General features: G+C 36.5%; 4 protein-coding genes across 11 annotated transcripts in view; 3 read left to right on the top strand and 1 right to left on the bottom strand.

Annotated features, from left to right (window-relative positions):
- Positions 1-926, top strand: part of tmem237b (transmembrane protein 237b) — a 9,601-nt gene extending 8,675 nt beyond the window's left edge. For both annotated transcript variants that reach the window (XM_079629225.1, XM_079629224.1), the window contains one exon: positions 760-926. In XM_079629225.1, the coding sequence (XP_079485351.1) occupies positions 760-821 (62 nt within the window). In that variant the 3' untranslated portion in view covers positions 822-926. The remainder of the gene's footprint in view (positions 1-759) is intronic.
- Positions 774-6,369, bottom strand: zp2l2 (zona pellucida glycoprotein 2, like 2). Of its 4 annotated transcripts, none has more exons than XM_079629218.1 (9): positions 5,704-6,369; positions 4,418-4,608; positions 4,205-4,302; positions 3,923-4,080; positions 2,629-2,818; positions 2,321-2,465; positions 2,167-2,245; positions 1,208-1,318; positions 774-1,121 (listed from the first exon to the last, which is right to left on the bottom strand). In XM_079629218.1, exons 1-9 carry the CDS (start codon positions 5,990-5,992, stop codon positions 997-999), a joined length of 1,386 nt encoding a protein of 461 aa, XP_079485344.1. In that variant the 5' UTR covers positions 5,993-6,369; the 3' UTR covers positions 774-996. The 4 variants fall into 4 exon arrangements, with proteins under 4 accessions (XP_079485344.1, XP_079485341.1, XP_079485343.1 ...); XM_079629215.1 differs by having other exon boundaries at positions 805-1,113; positions 5,704-6,119; XM_079629217.1 differs by having other exon boundaries at positions 894-1,121; positions 2,375-2,465; positions 5,704-6,119.
- cyp20a1 (cytochrome P450, family 20, subfamily A, polypeptide 1) lies at positions 6,357-15,151 on the top strand. Its single transcript, XM_079629223.1, has 13 exons — positions 6,357-6,554; positions 6,801-6,850; positions 6,932-7,098; positions 8,392-8,537; positions 8,776-8,943; positions 9,056-9,128; positions 9,224-9,339; positions 9,886-9,940; positions 10,336-10,456; positions 11,889-12,000; positions 12,315-12,379; positions 12,471-12,560; positions 14,620-15,151. The coding sequence occupies exons 1-13, from the start codon at positions 6,483-6,485 to the stop codon at positions 14,768-14,770; spliced, it is 1,386 nt and encodes a 461-aa protein (XP_079485349.1). The 5' UTR covers positions 6,357-6,482; the 3' UTR covers positions 14,771-15,151.
- Positions 15,102-22,516, top strand: part of abi2b (abl-interactor 2b) — a 23,327-nt gene continuing 15,912 nt past the window's right edge. Inside the window, exons 1-4 of one of the 4 annotated variants that reach the window (XM_079629220.1) lie at positions 15,102-15,409; positions 19,539-19,706; positions 20,109-20,285; positions 21,823-21,920. In XM_079629220.1, the coding sequence (XP_079485346.1) occupies positions 15,293-15,409; positions 19,539-19,706; positions 20,109-20,285; positions 21,823-21,920 (560 nt within the window). In that variant the 5' untranslated portion in view covers positions 15,102-15,292. The remainder of the gene's footprint in view (positions 15,410-19,538; positions 19,707-20,108; positions 20,286-21,822; positions 21,921-22,516) is intronic. The other 3 variants (XM_079629219.1, XM_079629222.1, XM_079629221.1) reach the window with 3 other exon arrangements.

Genomic DNA, 22,516 nt, shown 5'->3' with positions numbered 1-22,516 from the left:
TTTAAATAAAGTGTAACCAATTATTTTTTTAAAGAAATTTTTTTCATCAAAGAAGCATTAAATTTATCAAATGTAACAAAGTCTTTACTATGTTACATAAGATTTATTTTTAAATCTTTTGAAAAGAAGTCTATTCAATCTTAAGTGAAAAAAAGGATCATGACCAAGTATCAAGCCGCACAACGCTTTGAACATTCATGCTAATAATAAATGTTTCTTGACCACCAAATCAGCATATTAGGATGATTTCTGAAGGATCATGTGACACTGAAGACTGTAGTAATGATGCATTACAGGAATAAATTACGTTTTATAATAAAATATATTCATTTTAATATTTTTTTACTGTTTCTTCAAATAAATACTGCATTGGTGAGCATAAAAAAAACAGCAAAAAATTATAGAATTTAAGTGTTTTTTTCTTTTCTTTATGCCTACCAATGCTGCATTTAGCTAAAGAAACTTGCATATTCAAAGTAAAAATAGTAATATTATTAAAATGTTAAATTAATGCATTCCATTATATTATTTTAAAATGTTATTTATTCCTTTTATTGCAAAGCCTATTTTTCAGCACCAAACTCCTAACCTCTTACCAACTGCAAACGTTTGAACGATATAGAACATTGGAGAAAAGAAAAGAAAATTTTTGTAGGAACATTAGCACACATAACTGTAATAGAATGCATTCTGAATATAACCATGTGTGTTCTAAAATTTCATTCATAAATAAACATGAATGTTGTCTTCCCCTCGTAGATTTTTTAATGTTGATGGAAATGGAATATCCAAAAGCAGAAGAGAAGGACATCACTGCATAAGGCACCTGGAGTCGCTTTTTTCCCTACTTTTTTGATACATGGTCATTGTATATATTATAAATGATTGCCCATTGCAAGGTCTCAGCAATAAAACATTTAGATGAACCACTCTCTGTCTGATCGATATAAGCGATTACAAGAAAAGAGGCCAGATTATTTTGTCGTTTTATTAACATCACACTGGAGCAGGCTGAGGACGAGGTCTGGTCCGCTGTATTATAACAGCCATCACAAGCCCACCGACACCAAACACTGTGAGAGCTCCTGCCGCCCATAATCCATAATCCAATATCTGCGGGACTAGAAGAGGTAAACACTTCCAGGTAAAAGCTAGTTTGGATTAGTTTACTGTATCAATGTTAACAGATATCACAGTGCTTTCATACCTTCCTTTGACACAAGATTGTCAGAAACCGGCAAATGGGATACAATTATGACTTCCCCACTCGAAACAACCTTTTCCTTAGAATCCTTTAAGTCTTCTGAAACGGCCCTTCCTAAAGGACAGAAAGAAAAAAAAAAAACCTGTAAATAATAAATGCGCACACACGCACACACTCTAGAATCCATGTAGCTGTTCTCACTTGTCTTGCTGTGACATTATTATACAAGCTTACATGCATTTATTATTACTACTATACACCACAACATCTAGAATCTTCCATGTAGCTGTACTCACTGTCCTGCTGTAACATTACATAATATTATTTGTACATAAAAAAAAAAAATAAGATGTAGCTGTACCCACTTGTCTTGCTGTTACATTATATAATAATTTGATATATATTAATTATATAATTGCTATTATTACCTAATTATAACATTTTATTATTATACCACAGCATCTAGAATCTTTCATATAGCTGTACTCACTGCCCTGCTTTAACATTTCATAATTAAATAAATGTATATAATATAATAATAATAGATCACAATATCTAGAATCTCCCATGTAGCTATACCCAGTTGTCTTGCTGTTACATTACATAATAATTGTATATATACACATTTAATTAATATTATTATACACCACAACATTAAGAATCTTCCATATAGATGTACTATACATTTATTTTTCAATCATGACAACTCCCGGAATAGTTTTAGTATGTTATTGAATATATATGGCGATGTTAATGCATTTTGTCTTGGCGGACTATATCGGCTACACTGCTGCTGCAGAGCAAGTACCGAGACTTGCTACTCCTAACAGATACACTGTGAGCATGCAAGATATGCTGCTGCATAAATAGACATTCATAAATCCCATAGCAGATCTAGGCAGGTGGAGCTGGAGGGTTTCAGAGGAACTGCACCCTCTATATACAGACACACACACACTCACTTGTCCTGCTGCCACAGCTGGGCTCACATGGCTCAGTGGCGGAAGGGTGGCAAACAGACGTAGTGCAGTGAATGAAAATCTGTTGAAGAGAGGGCAGAGGACAAGAACATAAGGAGTTAAGAGAAAACCATGTGATGGGCAATAGTATACATACCCTTTCCTGTGAAGGCACAAAAGAGGACTGATCTACAAAGGTGAACATCTTCACCACAAAGAATTTGTGGTGTGACGGGTACTGCAGCCCTGAGGGTCCAACTGGGAGCTGAGTGGTCAGATAACGGTCATCCTTATATGGACAGCTATGAAGAGTAATTAGACAAATTTATGAATGAAAAATGGAACACTTAAAATAGTGATTAAGTTCCTTAGCATTGAGGTATGTGGCAAGCTTTGACGTTAACATTATTTCCTAAACTTCTTTAGATGATGAAGTGGAGAAGCTATGAAAGCACTCAGGCTTACCCATTAAGCACGAGGTCCCACTGAGGCAGGCTCAGGGGTTCAGGAGTAGAAGTGGCCCAGCAGTGGTCCAGGACCAGGATAACATTTGGATCAGTCCTCTCTAGAATCCGCACCTCCACATATATAGGTTCTCTCAACACTTTTGTAACAGGATAGTCCTCCTCGGAGTAGTATGAAGTGTACATATCCTCTTAAATGCAGAAGGAGATTACCGAATTAATGGTACTTACTCTTCTACGATGATAGTAATTTGATTTAGACCTGGTATTAATGATTGCCAGTAAGTTCAAAACAGCCTTTTTTATTTACTATTAAATTGAAAAATACTGGGGGAAAAGCATCACTGTTTCCACAAAAATAATCAAGCTGATGATTATCAAAAATGATTCTTGAGCAGCATATTTGAATGATTTCTGAAGGATCATGTGACACTGAAGACTGGAGTAATGATGCTGAAAATTCAGCGGTGTCATCACAGGAATAAATTACATTTTAATATTCAGTAGTCAACATTTGAAGTGGATCAAAAAAGTTCAAAGTTGTCCTAAGACAAGAACGGGTATTGTTCAAAATTCATGTACAACATTGATGAAAGCTTGATCCATTTAAAATGTTGACTACTGTATATTAAAATAGAAATGTTATTTTAAATTATAATAATATTTCACAATTATAGATTTACTGTATTTATCAAATGAATGCAGCCTTGGTGAGCATAAGATCCCTCTTTCAAAAACAAATCTTACAAACCCATACTTTTGAACGATATAGAAATTGCAGTTACTTTAGTATCATGTCTTTATGCTTTAATTTCTATAACTTTGGAGAAATAATTCCAGATTTTTGTGACCTTCCTTGTTTGACAAGGAACATTTCAGGATGATTTGGTAAACTGGATGAGTTTCATGATTTTATTTCAGTACATATAATTTGCCAAGATTCCGATTCCAATTATTTAATTTAATTCCATGTCAGCATTCAAAGCTATTTTCATGGCAAAAATTAAATTACAAAAATATCATATAAATACAATAAAAACAAAAACAGCAAGTCATATTATACAAGATTTGATGATAAAAATAAAATCAAAACCTTTTCAGGCATAATCTCATTAAATATGTCCTTAAGTGAAGTGACTTCATAAAAGAGCATTCTGCTTGTATTAAGTCCAGGACAATCCAATAAAATATGTTTGACAGATAAGGGAATCTTACAAAAAATGCATAAAGTTGGGTCTTCAACCTGACTCGTATTGGTTATGATGTTAAATGGTTAGTTTTAGGATTCTGCTTACCATCAGAGCATCCTTTAGCGGTGCACTGTCCCTTGGCGAGCCGGAGCTCCACTCGGAGTGGCCCAAGCTGAGAGACAGGGGGAGGAGGAGGAATCGAATTCACTTCTGCCACCAGAGCCTCAACTGATGTTCCCGAATACCTGCACTGGAACTCCAGCCTTCATGACACAGACAAGAAATACTGAGGACGCTTTCCACTGATTTTCTTACCAAACCGTTGAACGAAACCGACAACCAAGGGGAATTTCAAAAGTGCATATGACGAGACGAGCCCCTCCTCACTCATAAGAACTGTCTCTCGTAATTGATCCACGAGGTCCAATGCCCACTTCATACGCAGATGACATTATGTTCTCATAAATAACAAAACCGCTTTCCTCCTGAAGGAAATAAAATAGGACAGATAGCAGAAAATAATGTCGCAAAAATGTTATGCTCTTTCTCCCCCATGACTAATAACATACTCAAAGGCTCTCCCTCCGTTCACACACACACCTTCATTCTGGTGCCACAGGAGCTAACAGCAAACTGATAGATGGCAAAGGTGGCAGTACTGCCGACAGATGCGCAATGGCCACTGGGGTCGTTCTCCAGCATGTGGATGGAGTCTAAACTGATGTGTGGCAGGGTGGCATCTCGAGCTACGACCAATACAAACTGCCCATCCCTCGTGCACTGCAGGGTAACTGGAACAAACAGGGAAAAAATAAAAACACTTAAATGTAATCAGACTTTTTGCACAGAATAACTGACATCATATAGTTACAGTGGTAACTATATGATATAGGTTGTATATATACACACACATACACTGCCCAGCAAATAAAAAAAGTCTTCGCTGTATGCAAGAGTCAAGCACTCTTGAAAGTATACTCTAGCACATCCCAAAGAGTTAATGAATTTAATGTCATGCTCCCTACAAACCATTCTTTCACAATTTGAGCCTGATGACTCTAGACATCGTTATCTTGGAATATGGCCATGCACGATGTGTGTGTCTTCATGGTTGTTTATGAAATTAAAAGCTACACACTCCATCTAGGGTTAGAAGAAATGTTGCCAAACATAACATGCCAGAAACATTTATATATAAATAAATATAAATAATTGTATTGCCTGCATACAAACCAGTTTAACTGTGGTATTTGGAGTAAACCTACAGTAAATCACTGGGAAATCCATGGATGATCACTCATAATCATGATTTAATCAATTTAGGAGGTTTATATCAGATCAAATATGCTATTATGAAGAAAAAAAATATCTGCATAAACAATTTTAGAAAAATTAACTACCATAGCGGTCAAGTTCATTTTCACTATATAAAATAGTATGACTATACAAATTGACTTTATTTACTTGTTTTGAACATTGATAAGAAGAAATGCTTCTTTCTTGCATCAAATCAGCATATTAATGGTTTCTGAAAGATCATTTGACACTGAAGACTGGAGTAATGGGGAAAAAAATAATCAGCTTTGCTCCACAGGAACAAATTACATTTTAGAGTATTATTCAAATAGAAAATTGTTATTTTAAAACAGCAATAACTAAATGTATTGTATGATGAAACAAATGCAGCCTTGGTAAACATTAGAGACAAAATACCAGTTAGGGTCACTCTACTACCACTATTACTATTGCAAAATTGTGGTAATCCTCATAAATACTAGCAAACAAAGTACTACCAATTAACTTAAGACTTGATGTCCTATCGAGTAGCTACCATAAGCTGATCACAATATAATCATCCATTTTCACGGTGTCGTGCAGTTACTCACCTGCCTTGGCATAATAACAGCCCTGAGCATCATAACAGCAGCTGATGTCGACACATTCTTGTGGAGTGAGGTCAGGTTCTCCACACTCAATGCGCTCGTGCTGCTCCACCACGCAGCGCTGAGACCCGGAGGAGGAGCTCATCTGGGGATTCAACACCTCCTTCAGACCCGGTGAGAATGGTGAACCAACGGCCTGATGTTGAGGCATTTGCCAGGTAAACTGTGGATCCTGAGCATTGCTCAAACATACACTAAGCGTAAACGCAATTGATGCTGCAATTACCAACATTTTTTTTTTGCGGCTTAACGTTACTTTCGCTAAGTACGTAATTTTTCCTGCGTGTCACATTTAAAGAGCTCATAACGACCCTAATTAACATTAGCTCCGCCTGTTTAATTAATAACAAACCCACGTGGTAAAGGTAAACGAGTTAAATAGCAGCGTCTATTTAAAATAAAAAATACAATTCTCATATGACAACCAAAAACGTATATTTAATAAGAGCCAAACAATAATGTTTTATTTGAACCTGTTTGGGCACGTGATAATACATGGATTTAATCATAGAGTATCGATTGAAAACAATCCAAATATTCCCCAAGACAACCCATCCTCTCTGCGATTGATTGTTTTAGCCTTGTTTACAGGATGTGTAGTTGAGTGCCGATCTGCAGGGGCGCAGGTTTCTGTTGGTCACTGCAGACGTGGATTGTTAGCTAGTTCACTGAACAGATTAATTACATTTATGACGATCCTTAGACATTTCTGAATAGCAAATATGCTGGATTTTGCTATATTTGCAGTGACATTTGTCATTATCCTCATCGGTGCCGTCCTGTATTTGTATCCGGTGAACAATTTTATAATATTATCTGATCAGTCTTGCAAATTGTTGTGTAACTTAACGTTAGTTTGTTTTGGTCCTGTCTTATATTAAATATATGTTTGAATCGCTATTAAGCATGTTTGGTTTCAATTCTGACCTTCACCTTCTGCCTTTAGAAGGTCAATGGACTACTCTTAATTTTTTGGGGGAGTCATCCCTCAAAACTAGGGTTAACTGTATTAACCCTACGTGTTCTTGTTTTATTGCCAGTCATCTAGACGAGCCTCAGGTGTTCCTGGACTAAACCCCACTGAAGAGAAGTAAATTAAGATGCTCTACTTCTCTTTCCTTTCAATCTTTAGTCAATTTCTCCAACAAACATCTTTCTTCACTTTTTTCAGAGATGGGAATCTGCAAGATATAGTGAACAAAGGAAGCCTGCATGAGTTCCTGGTGGGTCTTCATGATAAGTTTGGGTCTGTGGCATCTTTCTGGTTCGGCAGGAGACCAGTGGTCAGCCTGGGCTCTGTGGACCAACTGCGACAACACATCAACCCCAACTGGACCAGTGAGTAGCCTTTTATGTTATATATAAATGAAGCTCTGAATTTCAAGGAATAGTTTTAAAAAATGAACATTTTATCACCATTTACTGACCCTCAAGTTGTTCCAAACCTGTATAATTTTCTTTCTTCTGTCAAACACAAAATAAGATATTTTGATAACCAGATAGTTGACGGTTGCCATTGACTTCCAGAGTAGGAAAAAAAATACTATGTAAATCAATGGCTACCGTCACCTTTTTGGTTACCCATATTCTTCAAAATATCTCGTTTTGTGTTCAACAGAAGAAAGAAAATTATACAGGTTTGGAACAACATGAGGGTGAGTATGTGTGATGACAAAATTAGCATATTTGTGTGAACTATCCCTTGAAATTTACATATTTTATCATAAAGTCATATATGATTTACAGGTGAAACTCGAAAAATTAGAATATCGTGCAAAAGTTCATTTATTTCGCTGCATTGAGGCAGTAATTCATGCAAAAAGGGGCCAAACCAAGTACTGAGTACATATGCATGATTATACTTTTCAGAGCCCAGACATTTCTGTATTTAAAATATATATTTTTAATTGATTTCTTGTAATATTCTCATTTTCTGAGATTTTGAATTTGGGGTTTTCATAAGCCGTAAGCCATAATCATAAAAATTTAAACTTATGCACGATATTAAAATTTTTAGAGTTTCACCTGTACTTGTTTGATCCATAATATACACTACTGTTTAAACGTTTTTTTTTTATATGTTTCACCAAGGCTGCATTTGATTGATCAAGTACATATTGTGAATAATATTGAGTTGATATTGAATATATTAAAATTGAAATAATATTGTTTTCTATTATAATATATATTAAAATGTAATTTATTCCTGTGATTGCAAAACTGAATAATCAGTATCATTACTGCAGTCTTCAGTGTCACATGATCCTTCTGAAATAATTCTTAGATTTGCTGCTCAAGAAACATTTCATATTATTATTAATGCTTGATAATAATATGAATATGATAATATGCAGTTGTGCTGCTTATTATTTATGAGGAAACTGTGACACAGTTGTTTTTCAGGATTCTTAGAATAGAAAGTTATTTGAAATATAAGTATTTTGTAACAGAAATGTGTTTTTACTGTCATTTTTGATTAGTTAAAAAAATTCTTGCTGGATTAAAGGGCTAATTTCTTTTTTAAAAAAACATTACTTTTTGACAGTAGTGTATAAAGTAGCATAAAGTCATTTTTTAGGCATATTATTATGGATGCTTTATCTAACAGATATGTTTGTACCCTTACCTCAGCGGATTCCTTTGAGACAATGCTCAAGTCGCTGCTTGGTTACCAGTCAGGTTCAGGAGTGGGAGCGACTGAGTCGATGATACGAAAAAAAGTGTATGAGGGAGCTATCAATAAAACCTTGGAGAACAACTTCCCTCTATTGCTTCAGGTCTGTGAAGGGGTTTATGTTTCACTTGTTTCACATTTTTTCACTATTAGGACCAACAGCAACAAAGTTCTTATCATTGCATTAATCTGACCCAATGATATTTGCCTTACACTAAGCTTCTTGAATTATTTCTGATATTAAACTGTTGCGGATTATGAACAATACTGAATATAAGGATTATATAAGAAAGTGCCCTTTTATTTGTTTATGGACATGTAATTCCTCTCTTTTTTTTTAGCTGGTGGAGGAGCTGGTTGATAAGTGGGCATCTTATCCTAAATCACAGCACACACCACTTTGTGCTCATCTGCTTGGATTGGCAATGAAGGCTGTCACTCAGCTTGCCATGGGGAGTCGCTTTCAGGACGATGCTGAGGTCATTCGGTTTCGTAAGAACCATGAAGCGGTGAGCGTTCATCAGTAGCTATATTTAGCCCCATGCGTATCAAAATTATATTTTAAACGGATAGAAATGTGATATTTTACACGTAAATGTATACAATTGTGGATTTGAATAGATCTGGTCAGAGATCGGTAAAGGCTATCTGGATGGAGAGAAGAGTTCCAGCAGAAAGGCCCATTATGAGAGCGGTAAGAAAGAAGGCAGCTCAACAGCTTTTTTTCTAGTGCTGACTTTATTTTTGATAGTTCAATGTCAATTGATCATGTGGGTTTGTTATTTGCAGCTCTGGCTGAGATGGAGTCAGTGTTGAAGTCTGTGGCAATGCAAAGAGCTGGGCAAGAATCCAGTCACTCATCTTTCGTTAACTATTTACTACAGGCCAATCTGACCGAGCGGCAGGTGAAATCTCAACACATTTTTAAATCGGGATACTGAATTATTATTATTAACACATTTATCTAGGGATGCATGGTATATCGGCCACCATATCGGGTATCAGCCAATATATGACAATTTTTATAATGTTATCGTTATCGGCCTGATAAGAAAATTGGGCCGATATATTAAAGACGATAAATAATGGATTATTTCCTTCAGCTGAGACAATTCAGATGCGCACTGTGAATTGCTTGAAATATGATTGAAATCACTTCAAAAAAGGAAGATACAGTTAAGTGCAACATGTGCAGTGCAAGTCTGTCATTTAGGCTACATAAAATTAAAATGAGAACTTGGGTCATGGCTTTTAATGGTGAGACTTTTGTTTTTGTAATCAGGGTCTCAAAAATGTTATAAAAATTTGGATTTAGTTTTATCATATATTGGTTATCGGCTTTCAAATATAAAGAATTATCGGTATCGGCTAAAATTTTCGTGTTGGTGCATCCTTACATTTATCCATACATTTTAAACAAACAATTATTAAATGTGTTTTGCTGTGTTCAGGTGATGGAGGATGGTATGGTTTTTACTCTAGCTGGCTGTGTCATCACTGCTAACTGTGAGTTTCAATTTCTCTTTTTCTTTCGTAGCTCCAGTGTTATTTTAGTATTACTTGTAAATAGTTTTTTTATATTTTGAATCAGCTTTTATTTTTATTAGTGCTGTCAAATCGATTAATCGCATCTAACCTAAAAGTTTGTGTGTATATATATATATATATACACACGCACACGCATATATATATATATATTTTTTTACAAACTTATGTTAGATGTGGTTAATCACTATTAATGATTAAAATTAGCACAAATTATTATTATTTTTATTTTTTTTACATTGTATTTCAGTTAACAAAAAAGTTTTAGTTTTACTTAGCGATAATAATCCAGTGTATCTCTTCTGTTTCACTTTCATGTTTGCATTTCTGTTATTCTCATCTGTATCATTTCCCAGTGTGCATCTGGGCAGTTCACTTCCTATCAGTCTCAGAAGCAGTGCAGGATCGGCTCTATGATGAACTTGTTGAAGTCCTCGGAGATGAGCCTGTTTCCTTAGAGAAGATTCCACAGCTTAGGTGAGTCTTAGGTGAATTTATTCATTCAGATGATAAATCATGATGACTGTAAGGGATTAATCTTCATCTCATTAACTGGTTTCACAGACAGGGCTTAGATTAAGCCAGGATTAGACCTTAGTTCAATTAGGACATTTAAGTAGCTTTTATAAACGTGCCTTAGAAAAAAAAAAAAACATTACTGATGTGCATCTTGAGACAAAACAATGGCACTGACATATTTTAAAGGTCCCATGGCATGGATTATTTTATTATTGTATAATGTTTCCTGGGGTGCCCTTATAATGTTAGTATGTTTTTTTTAGTTAAAACATTGTCATAATTTAGAAATAAGTGTCATTTTTCCTAGCCTGATTTTAGCCTCTGATTTGAACGCTCTGTTTCACCAATGCAAACATGATGTAAATACAGTAAGAGCTTCGTTGTGCAGTGTAACAGCGTCATTGATTTCATAACGATTTTTGGCAAGTGTCCAGATAAACTCGCGCTGTGTGATTGACAGCTTGGGCGATTGGAAAGGGATTGTTCTGTGATCTATTCTGTATATATTTTAATCACAGTTTAAATACGTTTTTTTTCATCCTACTAAGAGAAACGATGTGAAATTGATATTTTAGTCACTGGCTTGATTTCTGATGCATAAACAGTATTGAACGATTTTGAGAGAAAGATTATCTGTCTGAACTTCAACAATTACACATCAGAAATTCACATTACCCACTGGTTCTAGCCACTGGGGGACCATAGGCAGGCTAGGGGAACTCATTAATGCTAAAAAAAACTCATAAAGTGAAATTTTCATGCCATGGGACCTTTAAGATATGTAAGTGCAAGTTGTTTTTAGTTAAGACGGTTAAGTTAACATCTTACATTTTATGGCTTACATTTTAGTCTGGGACTAAGATTGTCTGTGAAACCTGGGGATAGTGTTTTTTTTCTAAGTCACGTTTATAAAAGCTACCTAAATGTCCTAATTGAACTCAGGCCTAATCCTGGCTTAATCTAAGCCCTGTCTGTGAAACCGGGCATATTACGTGGACAAAAAAGAGATGGTATTTATAATTTCTTTCTTTTCTCTGTACATATTCCACCAAGGGGTATGTGCGGCAATTTTGTGATTTCAATAAAACACCTCGCAGGGTGAACTGGAAATCATCAACATTCTTTTTTAAGTGAAAAGCAAAAGACACAACATTTGTATATTTACTCAAAAATATATTTACCACCTGCTTTTGTGGTAAACAAGGATCATTTAGAACTTAAAGAAATAGAACAGTGTCTGGTCTGCGTATAAAAGAACAGGTCGGACATTGGCAAATTCATAAGACAGCTCAGCATAAAAGCAATATTACTTTATAGTTAGGCAGGCCACCAACTTTACTTTTTTTTTTTTTTTTTTTTTTTTTTTACTTCTTCATGTCTTCCCCACCAGATACTGCCAGCAGGTGCTGAATGAAACTGTCCGCACAGCCAAACTGACACCCATGGCTGCCAGATTACAGGAGGTGGAGGGGAAGGTGGACCAACACGTCATTCCCAAAGAAGTAAGAACCTTCTTATTACCAGGCCAACACAAAAACAACAACAAAAATCTGCAGGATTTAAGTGCCAATCAAACACAAAATTCTACACACCCATTGTCCCTTGCATGTTCATTTTATTTTGCTTTTAGATACTGCTAATTATATCTAGTCTAGTCAATATAGTGCTGTGACTTGCCTATAATGTTATTATTAATCCAGCTTGACTTTGATAGAGGAGAGGCATGCTAACAGCTAAATTACTTATTTTCTAAATAATCAAATCTTCAACAAGGAGAGGCATGCTAACAAGACTTGTTGTGCTGTGATGTTTGTAGACATTGGTTATCTATGCCCTGGGTGTTGTCCTTCAAGATGCAGATACTTGGTCACTTCCATACAGGTAGGGGTGTGTTTGTGTATGTTCATCCCATAAAAGGTTGTGTAAGGTTCATGGTTTGCTGGTATTCTTATCGGTTTGTCTTCATTGGCAGGTTTAATCCTGACAGATTTGCTGATGAGTCAGTGATGAAGAGCTTCTCGCTGCTTGGGTTTTCAGGGAGTCAGGCCTGCCCTGAACTAAGGTACAAAGAAATACAGATATTATCTTAAAGGGATAGTTCATCCAAAAATTTAAAATGATGTCATCATTTACTCACCCTCAAGTTGTTCCAATCCTGTAAGAATTTATGTCTTCTTCTGAACACACAAAAATATATTTGGAAGAAAGCTGGTTACCAAACAGTTGATGGGCACCCATTGACTTCCATAGTACTTTTCTTTTCCATACTATGGAAGTCAATGGGGTCCATCAACTGTTTGATTACACATATTCTTCAAAAAAAAAAATTCTGTTCAGCAGAAGAAAGAAATGTGTGTAGGTTTGGAACAACTTGAGGGTGAGTAAATGATTCCAGAACGTTCATTTTGGGGTGAACTATGCCTTTAAGTAAATAACTATCAAGGAGATCACAAGAATAATCAAAGTTTATTATTTACTCACCCTTGTGTCTTTCCAAACCTGTATGACTTTCTTAATTTCTGTGGAACACAAAATAAGACATTTGGCAGAATGTTCAGGCTGCTATATTTCATATAGCAAAAGTGAATGGCAACTGGGTCCGTCAAGCTACAAAAATGACAAACAAGCCCCATAAAGTATTATTGAGTGCCATATTAAGTCCTATTGTGCTGTGTTTCTCATTTTTGTTACTCTAAGCCCCTCCATTGTCCAATTTTCAATTAGACAGTGGAGACAATATTTAAAAGCTGTTATGACAAATTAGTTTGTTTTCATAATGTTATATTTGCACAAACTAGGAGTGTCACTTCATTAAAATAATTAAAATTTTGTCATTCTAGAAGTTTCAAGAACTGAATGTTTTACACTCATTATGAGCAAATAATTTGCATGACTTTTCCAGTCGTTTGCGATTATGAGACAAGTTTTCTTTATATTTTTATCACAAAGGTTTTACTCGAATTTCTTAGCAGTTAAATATTTTAGAGCTTGAGATAACTAAAATAACTATATATATATATATATATTAGTTAGTTTAGTTATCTCAAGCTCTAAAATATTTAACTGCTAAGAAATTCAATATATATATATATATTCACTATAGAAATTTCCATGACTTTTCCAGGTCTTCCAAAACAATCATAACCCTGGTTTTTAAATGGCCCCTATTATGCTATTCTAAAGGTTCTTCATTTTGTTTCGTTCCCGTACAATTGGTATACTTTCATCCAAGGCCAAAAAACACTTTGATTTCGTATACATTGCAGCATCACCTCTTTTCTCATAGTGTTTGAAACGGTTTCTGAGGCCCAATCTGTTGTGATTGGTCACGATCATTACCATATCTGAATTTCAGCTGCAGAGGCTTCCTCAGCACTTGTTTATACAGTGATATGAACAGTAACGATAGTGTCGGTTTTCATATAAATTCGAGCCCGAGTCCTCATTCTTTGGAAGTGCATGTAAAGTGGATTTGCTTTTGCAGTGCAGAGAACAGGGTCTTCTAGAACTGTGGACAACACGAACCAAACTCTTTTAGGCCTCTACTACAATATGTTTGAGGGTGGGTCAAAGTAGACATTGAAAACCATTGACTGGCATTATGCAAATTTGTTGCAAACCTACATAGTTTTTTTTCCAGGAAGTAAGACTGGAATTACTGATGACTTTTTTCAGGCAGTTCAGAATCTGTTCTTTTTTTTTTTTTCTCCATTTTATCAAGCAGGCCGTTTACATTCACTAACAGACACATTACACACTACGTAGCCTACATGAAAGGCAATATCCGAAAAAGCATAGTTTATATCTTAATTTTCAGTAACTGATTTTAAAGCTGGTTTTGTCTTATCAGTTTATGACATCCCTTTGAAGTGTGGTGAGGCCCTTTAGTGGTCCCTGGCACCCTGGTTGAGAACTACTAAAATAAATGTGTAGGACATTCTGCTAAATATCTGTTTTTTTATTGTTCTGTCAAAGAAAGAAAACAGAGGTTTTAATCAACATTAGGGTGAGTAAATAATTACCAGATTTTCATCATTGGGTGATCTATTCCTTTAGGAAACATTCAAATGTCATCTAGTTCATAAATCTTCTCTCCCTGTCTCTTCTCTTCCTCTTTTTAGATTTGCATATACTGTGGCCGCAATTCTGCTCAGCACGCTGGTGCGCAGGTTGAGACTGCACAGTGTTAAAGGGCAGGTGGTCGAAGCCAGGTATGAGCTGGTGACCACACCTAAAGATGACACCTGGATCACAGTCAGCAAGAGAAACTGAAGGACTCATAGCTCACGTCCCTGACAGCCTTTTCTGGGAAATGTGAATTAAACATGGACAATGGCATGTGCTCCACATTGTGTCGGGCAGCAATTGATGAGATCAAATGCGATGTCATTTAAAAACTGTCCAGGTTATTAAAACTATTTTCCACAGTTTTTAGAGCTTCATTCCGTCAAAATTCCACGGACAACAACATTTCATAAACAATGAATTCAATCTTTTAACTGAAATCTTTCAATACTAATACAAATAAAAAGTATGTCTATATCTCTGTATGTCTATCTTTGTCTGTCTGGATATCATAAAAATACACCAAAAAAATAGAAAAGAGTGACGACTAGAAAGAAACGTACAGGGGAGGAGGAACGAGAATGTGTGAAAGAGAGAGAGAGAGAGAGAGAGAGAGAGAGAGAGAGAGAGAGGGATAATGTGATGGTGTTTTCCTCCTGCATGTATCAGCGAGGGAGAGGGAGTGTGATGGTGGTGTTTTCCTCCTGCATGCATCAGTAAGATGTGAAGATGGCGGAGCTGCAGATGCTGTTGGAAGAGGAGATTCCTGCTGGTCGAGGAGCTCTGCTGGACAGCTACGCCAACCTAGAGAGAGTCGCCGAGTACTGCGAGAGCAACTACATACAGGTGACATTACAAAACCCTGAAAAATATTGAAAACACCGGAGAAATGACACGAGAGATGAATGATCCGACTGCTTGTGTTGTCGAGTGACAATGCAGTCGAGTAGACTGAAGTCACCACATTACAACTGCTTTGTTATTCGTAATGGTTTAGAATACACTAATTCAACACATAACACACTTTATAGGCGTTTTATTGCCCATTTCAGTGTTTTAGTACAGATATGGGGCCTCAAACGCTGAGCTAACGTTAGGCTAACGCGCTAGCCGAAGCGAAACCAATGTGTAACGTTAAACCTCAAATTTATCACATCCAAAGACAGTTTGTTTCCCCTCTTTTTACGTGTGCTATGAGTTTATCAGGTTTAAATGCTTAATTTAATCAGCTTGTTATGAATTAGAGTGGTGTATTAACGAGTTATACTTTTTGTAGAAACCTTAATCAAAGCAGCGCAGTGTTTTTGAAGTTAGCTCGGCTGCTAAATGCCGAGGGCTTTTGGGCAGTGTTTTTATTTGACAAATGTACAATTTAGTGTAGTTATCTATTCATATTAAGGGTTTTTACTATATTTGTTATTAATATTAGGGTGTTGTTTAAGTTAGATTGTAGTCCAAAGGGGGGGATGTGTTTGTGACAAATACTAGTTTTCGAAATCGCGAAAATGTACTATGGTCCAATTGACTAAAACTGGTTTCTAAGTTATTTAATTTATGTGAGTTTTTAAAGCTGTTGAGCCTGCTCCTTGACAACAAATGCCGTTTGTTTGTTGGTTATGTTGGGTTAACCATGGTAATGCAGGGCTTGCTTACTCTTGTTACACAAATACTATAGTTAAACTATATAGTTTATACAGTTTTTCCTCTCCTCGCATGAGTTTGATGATTCACTCTGGAAACTGTGAAGGGCTTCTGGAACAAAAATGAATGACTAAATTCATGTTATTTTCAGCATTCCTGGGGGATCCACAGAAGTGGGTGTGTAAGGATATGCACTTCTCTGTTTAGAGAGCATCAGAAATCAAACTCTTGACATTTATTGCTCCAAAAATACAGTCCATGTCACATGGACCCTGGCAGACCAGTGACTGAATGTCACTGGATATGAGTTTGTTCTCTGAGGATGCTGATTCGAGTACTTTTGAGTCATGATGCATTCTTTATAAATATTGCATACTTGCTGGCCTGTCAATGCGCAAAACCATATGGTTATAGTTTAAGTGTGTGAGCTGATAGTTGTAATGATGTTAAATCGTTTTTTCTTTGTGATTTGACCCAGGGGGATCTCGGTTCATATTGTACCTGATTCAGACCCATTGGAATCGTGCAGAGCACATAGTGTTGATGCTCTCTGAGCCTGAATGCATTTTGTAAAGAAATTCTGCTGGTTGTGATAAATCATTGTATTCCTCTCACTTCATAGCGTTGTCACAGCAGGCTCAGAAATACCATAAATAGCTTAAAGTGACCGAGCTTAGATTTCTTTCCATAACAGCGTGAAGCTCGGGTTGATATGAGTCTTGCTTGCATGTGGTCTGTGGTCTGGTTTCAGTTTAGTTTAGTAAGTAACCCAATATTTCCCTCATCCTCAATTCATGCATATTGCATAAAGATATGTTAGCGAGGTTATTCAGAGAGGTTCTTATTATTGTCATGATGGGGGTTTTTTTTGCCACAAATAATGAGCATGTTTGTTGTTTGCTTTGGAAAAGCCAAATTAATTGTTGCATTATTTGCACAGGTGTCATAGAAGAACCTTTTTTTTTTTGCATCTGATAGTAAAGTCAGCGAGTTCTCTGGATTTCTGGTGTTTTATTGAACAAAACTGAGGTCTGATGTTTTCTTCAAAGCGTAGATGACCAAAGAAGGTTTTTATCTTGAGCTGACAGTGCAACAATGACTGTTCTCCCATAGTTTATCTCCTTATTATCTTCTCATTCAAACCCTCTATGATTGTCATTCTTTCCAAATGTCCATACAAAGAAAATGGAGAGCATAAATGCAAGATAAAAGTAGTCCAAACAATTCCTGCACAATTCTTCAGAAGTGTGAAATACAAACCAAAATTTGAATTCTCTGAAAATCTGAGCTGGAGCTCAGAAATTTTACATTTGTTTTCAGTTGTACCATTCATGCCAGATATGACATTATTATTGACGCCAAAGCAACATTGGTTCTTTCATTTGTCGCGTTGTAATAAAGCTGTTGTTTGGCTTTCGAAGAGGCGCACAAGTCTTATAGAATACATTTATGATGTTCCTTTCATCCTCAGTTGCTGTATAGAAAAGAGTCACTCAGACATTCTGCTTAACATCTGCTTTTGTTTTTCACAGAAGACAGAAAATAATACAGGGTGAACTATTCCTGAAATGGCTTCTAGTCTGTTCAAGCACAGCAGTTTGTTAACTCCGCCAGCTGATCTTTTGTTGAATTACTGTTACTTGGTTTTGAAGTGATCATTGAAGCAGTTTCATTTGCTGTAAATGCTATCGAGCGCGTTTCTCACACACTACCCTCCCCCCCCCCCCCACTATCCTCACTCACCGTACCGTTCATCAGTGGGCTTTCCCATATATTTGACAGCATCACCATGGTTACGCCGGAAGGGAATGAATGATGGCTGTGTGGGCAGCCAATGAGGCAGTGATCCGAGACGGGTTTTTTTCATGGTAGTGCTTTGCTCTGATTGGTTGCTTCAGTGTCTGTTTAAATGAGTTTGTTCGTATGTGGTAAAATTAATCATGAAGGGGAGTAGGGTTGTGCCATATTAACAAATGTTATCTCAATATTTTGGGGGATTTTGTTTACAAATGTAATTTGACAATATTTTGCGTGACAGTATTATAAGTGTTTTTGTGTTGATACCATGACTGAACCCAAAGCTTTTCATATTCTGCGTGGTGGTTGGTTCACCGCATTAACAGAAATTGTTTACATTTTTTACACTAAATTGAATTCTATTTTTACCTTTTGTAAGTGTGTTTCTAACCTAATTGTATGATTCATCATTCATATCAAATTCTTACATTTCATAAATAAATATTTTCTATGTTTATTAAAATACGAAATGATAAAAAAGTTAATTGATACTTTAAATATAATATTTTTGCAATGTGCAGTTTTTCTGTTGTTTCTGTGTAAACATGTCGCGTAGACGGTCATGTTTGACCGTTCCGCTCACGTCTTGCGTCTTTTGCAGTGCCACTCATATGGCATAATGTACAACATAAACGTAACATTACAACTTGTACCTGTACAACAGGATGCAAATGCAAGTGAACTTGAAGTAGGCTACATGTTAACCAGAAAGTGTTATTCCCATTGTGAATGTCCTCTTCAACTCGCTGAAACACGGGCAACTAGGCTAAAGCACAAAGATTTAATTTTAAAGTGTTCTCATTATAATGTTAAGTGCTTTACAGGCTAATTAATTGTTAACTCTCATTAAATGTGTCATATGTGAAATTAGTCATATGCATACAACATAAAAGTAATATTACAATTTAAATATGCACAAAAGGATGTAAATGCACACGTCGTGAACTTGACTTTGCTTGTCTCAGTCTTGCGTAGCTAGACCTTTAGACTGACTGCAGAAGGTCTGGACTCCATCGCAGCTTTCATTGTCCAACAACCGCCTAAGAGGACGTCTGAGTGACATTTAAAGTAACCAATCACAGTTCGTTTTGTTCTGCACCATGTTTAGGTGTGAAAACGGAAAGTTGATGTCCATATGATAACAGACCGGCATGCATCTAATAAAGTATCCATTCAATAATGTTGTGCAAGTTTACTGCAAAAATGGAGTCGTCAACTTCACATATTTTTGAAAATCCAGCATTTAGTTGATGCTGATAAGCGTTTATTGTCTCAGTTTGTAAACACAATGGCTTTCTTCTTCCATGAGGGGGTTTGGCATTACGACAGATTTATTCAACCAATCAGATGATGCCTTCAAAACTCCTGAAGTGTTTCCCATTTTGTGTGCCATATGCATCAGACGTTCACCCCTAAAGCGGAGTGAAAACGAGGGAGTAGAAATTAGGCCATGTGGCAATATCATGTTCTCTTTCACCTCTATCCGTCCTTCTGTGCTCAGATTAACTCCCTCTCTCCTTCTTTTCTCTCCATCTAGTCTCCAGATAAGCACAGAGCTTTAGAAGAAACCAAAAGCTACACCACTCAGTCTTTGGCCAGTGTGGCGTATCTGATCAACACTCTTGCCAACAATGTGCTCCAGATGCTGGATATACAGGCGTCCCAGCTACGCCGCATGGAGTCGTCCATCAACCACATCTCACAGGTAATTCTTTCTGCTATAGAAACATCTAGGATTGTGGGTATATTGCACTTTGTGAGTTGAACAGGGTTGTACGTTGGAGTTTTGTTTCTACATTCAGTTCATTTTCTAAGGGAAGCATCACTCTTACTATTGCTCATACTTAAAGTAAGTAGTTTATTAAAATCAAAAAGCCTAAATATTAAACTTTGGCAGATAGCAGTACTTTTATATTAATCAAATTATATTTTATGGTCTGTTGACTTCGGAAATCTCTTCTACAGACTGCTTGTCATTCATGTTTTACTTTTTTGTGGCTCTTTTTGATTTAAACATGATTTTGATTTCATACAAAAACCTGTCATTTGTTTTGTTACTATGTACATTTCTGTATACGTCAAATCACACAACAACGTTCCTCCACAGACGGTGGACATCCATAAAGAGAAGGTGGCCAGGCGAGAGATTGGCATCCTCACCACCAATAAGAACACTTCCCGCACGCACAAGATCATCGCACCAGCCAATCCTGAGAGGCCTGTACGCTACATCCGCAAACCCATTGACTACAGTTTGCTGGATGACGTAGGCCACGGTGTAAAGGTAGGGATGAAGCCAAACTCTGTATGTCTGCATTTATAAAAGCGCTGACGAGGGTGAAATTTGTATTAAATTAAATATGATTAAACTTGAATTTATTTTTGGGGTGGTGGGTATAGAAATATGATATATAGACATTTTTGGGCACATAAAATGAGTAATCTGTTGAAAATGAAATAAAAAAGTCCTGATATTATCTGCTTCAAATATGGGGAAATTCAGAGTCGTAATTTTAAAGGTATAATTTTATGTTTTATATTTAAAGTAATTAAGTTTAATTAAGTAAAAGTTAGTAAAATATGTAAGTTCATATGTGATAAATATGTGTTTTCTTTTACATCCCTCTGTTATTGGATACTTTGGCTTGTGGTATAAATTAATCATGGCTGACTGCAAAAAGCTTGATCTTCATGCTGTTAGGTGGCAGTATACATTCAAAACAACTGCTGCATCAGCCTGGACTGCATAAACAAAAATGCATTTAAAAGGAAAATCTGGGAAAATGCTAGCTTTAGCCTGATAGCAGTAAAAGCGTACGTCCCACCCTCCCTGCAAATCGCCGTCCAAAGCCACGCCTCCTGAAAGCATGAACGCGCACAGCCAAGACCAGAGACAACGTTACTGCGATACCAATATCATGTCATTCACCGGTGAGAGAACTTTATAGTACAGTTAGTAACACTACAATTCCACACGTAAACAAATTCTTAAAAACAGAAATAGATGCAGCAAGTTAGCTAGCAAAACTTGTCAGTGTGTAATAATTTTTCTAGCATGACAGGATTTCCACGATGAGAGTCTGCTTGGCTCCGATGAAGATAGATATATAGATTGTAGATCCTTTGCCAGTGCCACTTGTTGTCGGGTCAGAAGGAGAGTTAGGTTGTTGCTGCTTGCCTGCCATTCTCGCTCTGTCTGCACTGTGTACGTGAACCCGCTGATGACTTATGTCTGCGTGAACAGCTTGCGCAGTGGCATGCAAACACACATTGACCGACAGGGAACACATGCTATAGGACCACTCGGACCGAACGCAATGATTGAACGATCATTTTATGGTCCTACGCCTTCCACAGACGACATATAGTTATAAAAAAAAACATCTAGACCGCTTAACAGAGTGATTGCCATCAGGATATGAGGAGACTTTCAACCAGCATAACAAAAAAAATGTCTGCAGAAAATCACCTACCGTTGAACGTTTCAACCTTTGTACCATTTAAAAATGGTAATATTGGCATATTGTGCATCCTTATTAATATTAATGTATTTTCTATCTGCGGTGCTTAACTACCGTAGCTGCTCTGTGTGTTTGCATGTGTGCTAGTTTTTCTTTACTCTTTACACTAACGGTTTGTATCTTTTTTTTCTCCTCACCTCTCTTAATGCCTTCATTTCTGAATGTAGTGGTTACTAAGGTTTAAGGTAAGGAGGATTCAGCCGGGTTTTGGTTGATGTGTGTTTTGTGTATGTGGCATAATGTCCGTGTCTATATATTTGTTCCCACTCAGATTAATAATATTTGACACTTGCCCCACAGGTCAACGCTCAGAATATGAAAGCAGGTACAACTCCACGCACAGCTGCCCCGACTCAGAAACCACCCAGCCCTCCTGGCCCAGGCAAAGGAACACTGGGGTAAGCTAGATACTAGAGGACCTGCATTTTTCATGACGTATATCAAATTAAAGTAATAATTTGTATTGTTGTGAAACACCAGTAACATAAGATATTTATGAGATATTTACCCAGACATACATTTCATAGTTGTTTACAGATTGAATGGGAGAACAGAAATATTCTGTCAAATAGCCTTTTGGACTGGAGATGAAACTCGATGTGGTTCATTAATATAAAAAAGGAGCTACTGTTTTTCTGTAAAAGTTTGTGGGGTCTTGATTTTTATAGAAAGAACAGAGGCAGTCCTTAAAGGGGGATCAAATTTTAAAAGAGCTCATTGTACTATGAAAACAGTCTGAAACTTTCAGAACTGGAAACAGAAACTTGGGCTCCGGTCCACAAAAATAATTTGTTGAAAATAACATTGTGTCCTAACCAGGCTCAATGCAGTGTGACTCCAGTCACAATTTATCTATCAGTACTGAACATTTAGATGTCAATAATGCCAATTTGGTAAGGTAATACAAGTACAATAGGCACTATTATTTCAAAATGAATAATTAGAGTAAATTGTGGGAAGGTCCTACATATTTCGGGCTGTTATATTAAAGGTG

The sequence above is a fragment of the Phoxinus phoxinus genome (genome assembly GCF_949152265.1).
Source record: "Phoxinus phoxinus genome assembly, chromosome: 11".
In the NCBI taxonomy this organism is placed as follows: Eukaryota; Metazoa; Chordata; class Actinopteri; order Cypriniformes; family Leuciscidae; genus Phoxinus; species Phoxinus phoxinus.
Note: the sequence above shows the minus strand (reverse complement) of the source record. Positions and strands in the feature narration are given on the sequence as shown.

Excerpts from the sequence above, each read along its gene's own strand:
- zp2l2 (XM_079629215.1), bottom strand. The coding sequence starts at position 5,992 with ATGTTGGTAATTGCAGCATCAATTGCGTTTACGCTTAGTGTATGTTTG. Across the intron at positions 4,303-4,417 it reads CCTGTGGCACCAGAATGAAG|GAGGAAAGCGGTTTTGTTAT; the intron begins GTGTGTGTGTGA and ends TATTTCCTTCAG. Across the intron at positions 1,114-1,207 it reads CAATCTTGTGTCAAAGGAAG|ATATTGGATTATGGATTATG; the intron begins GTATGAAAGCAC and ends CTAGTCCCGCAG.
- cyp20a1 (XM_079629223.1), top strand. The coding sequence starts at position 6,483 with ATGCTGGATTTTGCTATATTTGCAGTGACATTTGTCATTATCCTCATC. Across the intron at positions 6,851-6,931 it reads CTAAACCCCACTGAAGAGAA|AGATGGGAATCTGCAAGATA; the intron begins GTAAATTAAGAT and ends CACTTTTTTCAG. Across the intron at positions 7,099-8,391 it reads CATCAACCCCAACTGGACCA|CGGATTCCTTTGAGACAATG; the intron begins GTGAGTAGCCTT and ends CCCTTACCTCAG.